General features: G+C 47.6%; 1 protein-coding gene across 4 annotated transcripts in view; it reads right to left on the bottom strand.

Moving 5' to 3' along the window:
• CTIF (cap binding complex dependent translation initiation factor) overlaps window positions 1–8970 on the bottom strand; it is a 125973-nt gene extending 117003 nt beyond the window's left edge. For all 4 annotated transcript variants that reach the window (XM_030467293.1, XM_030467292.1, XM_030467291.1 and 1 more), the window contains exons 1-2: window positions 8763–8970; window positions 7826–7909 (exon numbers count right to left, since the gene is read on the bottom strand). In XM_030467293.1, the coding sequence (XP_030323153.1) occupies window positions 7826–7909; window positions 8763–8942 (264 nt within the window). In that variant the 5' untranslated portion in view covers window positions 8943–8970. The remainder of the gene's footprint in view (window positions 1–7825; window positions 7910–8762) is intronic.
• Between the last annotated feature and the right edge of the window lie 353 nt (window positions 8971–9323).

Genomic DNA, 9323 nt, shown 5'->3' on the forward strand with positions numbered 1-9323 from the left:
ACGTTCTCTCTTCTCAGTTTATTCCATAAACTTATGAGAAAGATGGAAAACTTACCCTTCTACAAATACCATGCAGAAAACCCAACCACTTTGACCCTGTTCCTTCTCTCCCCAGGTCCATGTCCACCCTCCCAAGCCCTCTCCAGTCTTTTATGGTACCTCCTCACAGCTTTGGTAAAAACACAGCAGGAGGGAGACCAAACAACACCTAAATAAATAAAGTTTGACCTATACCAACAGGATCCTCATGGGTTTGGAAGTAGGAGGTGTAGCCTCCAAGATCCTTCTGGATTTCCCAGGAAAGGGCCTGGCCTGTGTGTCCATGTAAGAGATGTGTTAGACAAAGCTGTGTGAGATATCTCACCTATGCACATGGGTGAGGATGAGGAGGAGCCCTCAGAGCACCCAAAACAGCACTGAGAACTCCAGACATGCCCTAAAACCCCAAAACCAAGCTCCTTGCCTGGGTCTTGGAGGAAACAGCTCCCACCATTCCCTTTTTTGCTAAAGCTTCAGCACTTATCAACCAAACCTGGAAGAATGGAGACCTCAAAGGTTAAAGATACTGCAAGTTTCATGAAAATAAAGCATGGGAGGGTGGTGCCTGCTCTCCAAAAATGGAAACTGAGACTGAGAAGACATCTTCCTACATGAGCCAGTAGTGACATCAGGTCTAGAAGACACCTTCCTGCCTTCTCTCTAAGCAGCAAAAGCTTTCCTAAATCAGGTGGCAAAGTAGTGAAGAATTTCACTCCCAGATTTCCAGGTTTCACCAGGCATGGAGCTCCTTCCCAGGGTGTATCCTGAAGTCCTGGAGAAAGTTAAACCTATTTGTTAGCTACAGGATTTGATTACTTTCCCAGCAGTCCTCTCTGACCATAATTAACAGCATTTACCATATGGAGGGAGTGTCACCCAGTAACTACAGGCAGAAAACCATTAAGTGACTGGTTTCACCAGCTGGTCTTTGATCCTGGGCAGGTCACCTCACCTAAAGATTTAATTTCTTCCTCACCAACCTGCATTCACTGGCAAAGCCTCAAAGTAACTCCCTGTCTTTTACTTTCTCTTTTTCTTTGGAAATGAGACAAATGAACATCTTTCAGAACCAGCATGTCTCATATCTTCAGCACGGTGGCTAAGTTCAACCAAATTCAGCACACAAACCAGCTCTGGGCTAGGACACAAGGAACTTGGTGAGATGGACAACCCCAAACTGCTCCTCAGGATCACCCTCATGGTTTGCTGAGGAAGAAAACCATCACACCTCAGATCCAGACCCGAAGATGGGCAAGTAAAACCAGCATGAGGAGATGAATTACATCTTCTGTTGGGAGATCCTGCCAGTGCTCACCTACTCCCCAGCACTCATCTGGTTAAACAAGGATTTGGGGTATTACAGGCTGCCTGATGATGTCAGAGGTTGTAAGCTGACAAGCAGATGATATCACCACTGACTTGAGGAGTTTATATTATGGTGGGGTTGGTCACAGAGACTCAGTCTAACTCTGGACCTAGTGATGTAGCTACTGCTGAGACCATGATCCCTTCCCACCTCTCTTTGCAGCATCCATTGGGAAGAATTTCTTCATCTTGGACCCCAGATGGTCAAGCAGAACAGATGCCTACAAAAAAATTTTTTTGTCTCTTTTTATCCTAGTCATTAATCATATCCTGCACACAGAAGAGGGAAAAAAAGTCAAAACAGGTCTAAAAAATGGGGTTGAGAAGATGGCAGGTGGCTTCTCACTGCCATGCTGGACATAGGGATGGAAATCACAGCATCATAGAATGCTTTGGGTTGGAAGGGACCTTCAAGCTCACCCATTCCCAATCCCTTTCCATGGGCAGGGACACCTCCCACCAGCCCAGGTTGCTCCAAGCCCCATCCAACCTGGTGTTGATCCTCACCAGTTCTTTCCAACCAAGAGCCCAAGAACAGAAACCCACCAGCTCCTCCTGCCAGAGATGTCCTGCTGTTTCCCCTGCCTTCATGGGAGGGCCAACCAAGTCTTTTCCTCCGTCACCAGCTCCTCAAGGAGGACACCAGAAGGGTGCTACCAGTAGGCTGTGGGATAATCTGGATGTGATTTAAACATTGCACCCAGCAAAATTCAAGTTATGCTGGTGAGGAGAACTTAAATCACCAGGACTGAGAGCTGGGGCTCCCCTAAACTCTTCCCTTCTCACCTGGGATAAAGCTCAGGTGTGTGCAATGGGAATAAGGGCTTGGAAAACCCATAGGTGGGAGGGGAACACCCAGCCTGGATTTAATGATGGTTTGAACTGGGGGAACATAGTCACCTCCTGCAAAAAAAACCCCCAACATTTCTGGGATGCCAGCCACCTCCTGGGCAATATTTGGAAGCACTAACTGCTTGGAGCCTGCTCCTTCATCTGTCAGTAGATGGGCAACACAACCATCAGCCAGAGGAGACTGAGGTCCCCAGCCACACCACATGTCCCTGCTGCAGCTGGGATATGGACAGACATGCAAATAAACAATAAAATCAACTGCAGGCCATATAACACAGGTTTTTGCTTGGTGATGGTGGGTGACAGCCTGGAGAAGAGAAAGCTTCAAGAGGATTTTATAGTGACTTTTCAGGACCTGAAGAGGCTCCAGGAAAGCTGGGGAGGAATTTTGGACAAGGGCAGGGAGTGATAGGACACGGGAGAATGGTTTAAAACCTGAAGAGGGGAGACTGAGGTTGGATCTTAGAAAGAAATTGTTGAATGTGAGGGTGCTGAGCCCCTGTGCCAGGTTTCCCAGAGAAGCTGTGGCTGCCCCATCCCTGGCAGTGTCTCAGGTCAGGTTGGATGGGGCTTGGAGCAACCTGGGCTGGTGGGAGGTGTCCCTGACCATGGAAAGGGGTTGGGAATGGATGAACTTTAAGCTCCTTTCCAACTGAAACCATCCATAATTCTACGACTTGGCCAGGAAGGAGGATTTTCAACCCTCCCTCTCCCATGCCTGAAGAAATGGGACAAACCCACAGAGTCACTCTGGTCTTCTTTTTAATTCCCTCTCCATAAGAGGAGCTTGGGATGGAGCTGCTGCCAGGTCTTTCATGTACCAAGAGATCTGCTGGTTCCCTAACCATGTTACCACACCAGAAGTCTTCTACTTAATGAACAGCTCTCAGAAATATATCAAAGAACTTCCTCCTTGCAACAGCCTCACAAGGGGAATGCAAGTTAAATATTATATAAAATCTTCCCACTGGGTCTTTTTAAGGAAAAAAAAAAAAAAAGAATCCAAATATAAAATTTAAAATTAAAACATAAAATTTAAAACTGTCCCATTACTTCAACTTTCTGCATTTACAGAGGTGATGTGATGCTCTGAAAGGATCTCACATAGGCTGATGGAGTGGTTTTCACCCCAGAGGTCCTCAAGGTGCTAAAAGAGCTTCTGGAGGGTGTTGGTGAAATACAGAAGGGCTTAGAACATGGCAATGCCATGCAGCCCGTGACAGCCTTCACGGCAGGAAACAGGGAGAATTACAGATGAGTTGAATATAATTATGAAGCTGGCATTTTCTCAGACCACCAGGAGTTCATGACATGTACCTCCAGAGAGCCTCCAACAGGAGATATCCTTGGGCTCCTTCAGGTTGGTCTCTTCTCCCATGTAACTGGAGACAGGATGAGGCAATTGTCCTCAAGTTGTGCCAGGGGAGACTTAAATTGGAGATGTGGAATAATTTATTTGCTCAGAGAGTGGTCAGGCACTGGAACAGGCTGCCCAGGGAGGTGATGGACTCACCATCTATATATACATACATATTACATTACATATAAATGTCTCCAGAAATACAAAAAATACACATATATTTGTGTTATATATACCTACTCACACACACAAAAATCTTAATTTAATTGCCTTATCCTTGCTGGATCTTAGAGACAAAAATTTCAGAGGCATCAGGCACTCCAAAAGGAGATTCTGAGGGATGGGCAAATCAGTTTCACTTTAGCCTCCAATATAACCTTTGGGAAGCCAATTACTTTTTAAAATGTGGCCCTGGACTGCTCTGCCTTCACCAAAAAGAAACAAAACACTGAAAAATATCACCAGGAGTACCCTGGATTTCCATATAAATGCCTTTTCTGATGGTCAGGTTAGAACTGTGTGAGGTGTAGCATGATCACTGCTCTGGTATTGTGCTCAGTTTTGGAAAAAGGATGTGGAAGGTCCAGAGAAGAGCCATGAGGATGATCAGAGGACTGGAGCACCTGCAAGAAGAGGGAGAGGAGAGGAGAGGAGAGGAGAGGAGAGGAGGAGAGGAGAGGGAGAGGAGAGGAGAGAGGAGAGGAGAGGAGAGGAGAGGAGAGGAGAGGAGAGGAGAGAGGAGAGAGGAGAGGAGAGGAGAGGAGAGGAGAGGAGAGGAGAGGAGAGGAGAGGAGAGGAGAGGAGAGGAGAGGAGAGGAGAGGAGAGGAGAGGAGAGGAGAGGGAGGAGAGGAGAGGAGAGGAGAGGAGAGAAGAGAAGAGAAGAGAAGAGAGAGAAGAGAAAGAAGAGAAGAGAAGAGAAGAGAAGAGAAGAGAAGAGAAGAGAAGAGAAGAGAAGAGAAGAGAAGAGAAGAGAAGAGTAGAGAAGAGTAGAGAAGAGAAGAGAAGAGAAGAGAAGAGAAGAGAAGAGAAGAGAAGAGAAGAGAAGAGAAGAGAAGAGAAGAGAAGAGAAGAGAAGAGAAGAGAAGAGAAGAGAAGAGAAGAGAAGAGAAGGCTGAGGGGAGACCTTCTGACCATGTTCCAGGACTTCAAGGAGGGCTCCAAAGAAGATGGAGACTCTTAATTTCCAAGGAGTCCCATGGACAAGACAAGGGGCAATGGGCACAAGTTGCTCCTGGGGAGGTTTTGATGCACAAGAAGATGATTTTTCACTCTTGAGGACAGTCAGACATTGGGATGGTCTCCCAGGGGAAGTGGTGGATTCCCTCACTTGGGAAAGTTTGAAGTCTCAGCTCTACAGGGTGCTGAGACATCTCACATAAACAATAATATTAGAAGGGTGGGACCAGGTGATCCTTGAAATCCTTTCCAACCTGAGATTCTATGAACCTAACCCATATTTTCCCTTAACATCATTTGGGAAGTAATTATCCAGCTCGTTCCTTCACAGGTTGGAGAAGCAACTGAGAATTTCTATTCAGAGAATCTTTGAGGTGGGAAAAGACCCTTGGGACCATCAAGTCCAACCACCACCCCTACTCTTACTCTGCAAATTTCAAGACAAACAACTTTTCTAGGAATATTATTGCTTTTTTTTTTTTTTTTTAGAGCTGCTAGTGAAAAAAATCAACAGCCAGAAATGGGAATAAACTGAACCCAGTCCTCCCCATCAGCTTCTCACTTAGATAGGATGGATAACCATGAGCCACCAATGTGTCCTGGTGGCCAAGAAGCCCAGTGGCACCTGCAGGGCATTAGAAGGGGGGTCAGTAGGTCAGGAGAGGTTCTCCTGCCCCTCTGTGCCCTGGTGAGGCCACATCTGGAATATTGTGTCCAGTGCTGGGCTCTCAATTCCAGAAGGACAGGGAACTGCTGGAGAGAGTCCAGAGCAGAGGCACAGAGATGATGAAGGGTTTGGAACATCTCCTGGTGAGGAAAGGCTGAGGGAGCTGGGGCTCTGCAGCTTGGGGAGGAGGAGAATGAGGGGTGAGCTCATTAATGTCCATAAATATAGAAAGGGAGAGAGCCAGGAGGATGGAGCCAGGATCCTCTCAGTGATGCCCAGTGATAGGACAAGAGGCAGTGGATATAAAGTTTAGCATAGGAGAATGCTCCATATAAACACCAGGAGAAGATTTTTTTACTGTGAGGGTGAGGGAGCCCTGGACCAGTGCCCAGAGAGGTTGTGAAGTCTTCTCTGAAGATATTCAAAATCCACCTGGATGCTTTCCTGGGTGACCTCCTGGAGGTGACCCTGCTCTGGCAGGACTGGATGATTTTTTGAGGTCCCTTCCAACCCCTCACTTTCTGTGATTCTGTGATAACAGGAACAGCAAGAGAAATGTTTTACTGGACAGAAGAACAATAGCTTGCAGCTCATCTTCGCTGCCAAGGAAAATTTATTACTTGCTGTTAAAGGAAGCTCAACATGGAGAGAGATAATTATGAGCTCTGCTGCAGGCTGGGAGAGAGCCCAAAATTCAGGGAAAACATCTTGGGCATCAGTGAATATTATTTGTATGTTAAATGCAAGCTTTGTGCTGGAGGAGATTAAACAGGTCCAGGACAAAAAAACCCAACAAAAACCAACAAAAAATAAAACAGGAAAAAACCTCAATTAATAAAGAAACCACAAGCTGAAAAACAAAAGAGTGTGGCACATGATAAATGGGAGATGTCAGGGCTGCATTGATTGGAGTCAAGAATCACTGGTGTGATTGTGATGACTCCTGCATCATGCCGTGGTACCCACAGGAGACTGGCACATCAGCTCAGCCCTTGGGTGAAGAGCCAAGGACTTCCTTCCCCAGGGACAACCCCCAGTCCTGCTCCTCACCCCCTGAAGCTCAGTGGTGATGCCCATCCTGCCAGGTGGATCCTAAGCAGCTGCCTGTGGTGGTCTGAGGGAGCCCAGCCAGGTTTTTAGTGCTGAATATTTCAGAGCTGATCAAAACTATTCACAAATTAAATCCACAATGCCAACTGCCACCTCCAGAGGTTCATCTGAAGCCACCTCTCCATACAGCACCCACCATCCTACACAACAACCTTGCTCTGGGCAGGTGTTTCTATGGATGCTCCCAACATCCATTCTATGTTGCCTCCAGGAACATAGAATCATGGAATCATTTGGGTTGGAAAAGAGCTTTTAGGATCATCAAGTATAACCAGGAAGCCAGCACTGCCAAGGCCACCACTAAACCATGGCAGGGAGGGGACATGTGAGGCCCCATCCCTCATCCCAGCAGCTCCCAACACAGCTCTGTGTGAGAAGAAGCTGCAACAAGAGCTGCAACTTGTGCTGCTGAAACCCTGTTCTCCTCACAGATCTCAAAAGTCCAGAATTGAAGACTGGAGGACATCATCAAGCAGGGCAAGAGCACCAAAACCACCAGTCTGAAGCCCCTTCTTCAGGAGAGAGATATCCATCAGCTACAGCAATTAAAAATGTTGCTTGAGGCCAGCTCCATCTCAAACCTATTTGGGTTGCTTTTACAGGGCTGATGGTCTCATGGTGGGACAGCAGCTCCTCAACTAGATCAAAGTCACACCTCTGCCCTTCCCAATCCTCTCCCATGCCCAATGCTCACACAGAGGAGGCTGAATCACCTCCAGTGATGCCAGCAGCACATGTCACTGATGTCTGACACCATGCAGAACCACCAAAACCAACTCACGCCTCGTTTCATCACTGCAAACCCACCCACAGGCTCTCAGGACATGCAATTCTGCTGCTTCTCCCAGTTCACCATCAGCTATTTAATCTTCTTCCCTGGAGTACTTGACCTGCTCCAGTGGGAACATAACCAAGAAGCTGAATTACACAAAGCTCCCTCATTTCACCTGCATCTTGGACTAAGAAGTTTTGATGTTCCAAATAGATCCCCCACCCGAGTGGCAACAAGGAACTCTTCAGGAATGAATAGCACACTTCATGTTTCTTCCTCTTCATGGCAAAGCAATAAGCTTTGGGTCAAAGCATCCAGCCACATGCTGGGGTGTTGCCTGTCTCCCAGGGTTTTGGTGGGACACATCTCCCCTTCCATGGGAGAGGGAAAGCTGGCAGCACAGGCATGTTCTACGCTGCCAGATGAGGCAGTACAAGAAGAAAAGTGAAAGTTAGGTGAGGAAGAGCGCAACAGGACCCCTACCTGATTGTGTTCATGAGCTGATGAGCCCTTCCCTCGGGATGGGGAACAGTTGCCATCGAGCTGCTCGCTACAGTCCGCCGTCCACTGTGCAAGGGGAAAAAAAAAAAAGGGGGGGGATTGTGTAAAACAGTAGCCAGGCTGGGAAAAAAACTTCTGTGTCTGGCCACATGGGCCTCCCCCTTTTTGAGGATGATCCCAAAGGTTTTGGATCAGAAACGCTCCACCTGATGACGGTGAGAAGAGTCAAGATGCAGGGACAGTTACAGGAAGGCACCTGGGTTGATCACAGAACCAAAGCATGACCTGAAAGATCATCCAGTCCCAAACCCCCTGCATGGTTCCAACCCCCCACCAGTCCAGGTTGCCCCAAGCCCCATCCAACCTGACCTGAGACACTGCCAGGGATGGGGCAGCCACAGCTTCTCTGGGAAACCTGGCACAGGGGCTCAGCACCCTCACATTCAACAATTTCTTCCTCATCTCCAACCTCAATCTCCCCTTTCTCTCCAAGTTTTAACCCATTTCCCCTTGTCCTCTCACTACCAAGCACCATTCTGTTGCACCCCCTGCAGCTCTTCACAATCTCTCCAGGATTTTTTCACCCTGGCAAAAGCTTGGGATGGAGGAAGGCATCATTTTTGTTTACAGATGCAATCTCCTTTTGTAAACTGGAACCCTGGAGAACTCAAAAAGCTTCAGGCTCTCACCTTGAGCGCATGAGAAACCAAAACCCAGTTGGCTCGAGACCCCCACCCAACTAACTGGAGCCCTCCTATCTGCCTGACCAAGCAAACTTCCCCAAATCCAGGCTTTCACTACATCCCCCTTCCCATCCCAATGCCTGAACAGCTTCAGTTGTGCGTTCAACCTTCAAGCTGCCGATGAAAGACTCCGGAGTCCTCCAACTCCTCTCCCATCTCACCCTCCTCCTGCTCACCTGGGAGATGTGGGACTGTGTCTTCTCACTCTCTCCATCCCCTTCTGTTTTATCTGTCAGGAGCCCCTGGACCTGGTACTCCAGGACATAGCTGTCAATGAAACGTTCCAGCTCCTCGATCTCCTGAGAGCGGCTGCTCCCCGCCTCCGAGGAGGCCGATGCCACCGATGAGTTCTCCATCCCTTCAGGGAGATGTTGAGAACAGAGGGGGCCTGAGAAAGCCAAATGAAACCAAACCAAATTAGATTTAAAAAAAAAAACAAAACAAACCACAAAACAAACAAACCACAACAAACAAAAAAAAGTCCTGTTTCTGCAACACTCCTGTATCTAAAGAAAAAAAAAAAAAGGACTTCTTGCCTCTTCTGCTCTTCAAAATCCAAGCTACTGAAAACCTCCAGACGAGGAAAAGCCACAATGGAAAAGCCTCATTTAAAAATGAAAAGCTGTGATGGCTTCCTGGGATAAGGGTGGTGAGTTTGGGGGTGATGTAGAATCACAGAACCATAGAATGTTATGGGTTGGAAGGGATCTCTGGAGATGATCCAGTCCAACCCCCCT

Source organism: Calypte anna, chromosome Z (assembly GCF_003957555.1).
Source record: "Calypte anna isolate BGI_N300 chromosome Z, bCalAnn1_v1.p, whole genome shotgun sequence".
NCBI lineage: Eukaryota > Metazoa > Chordata > Aves > Apodiformes > Trochilidae > Calypte > Calypte anna.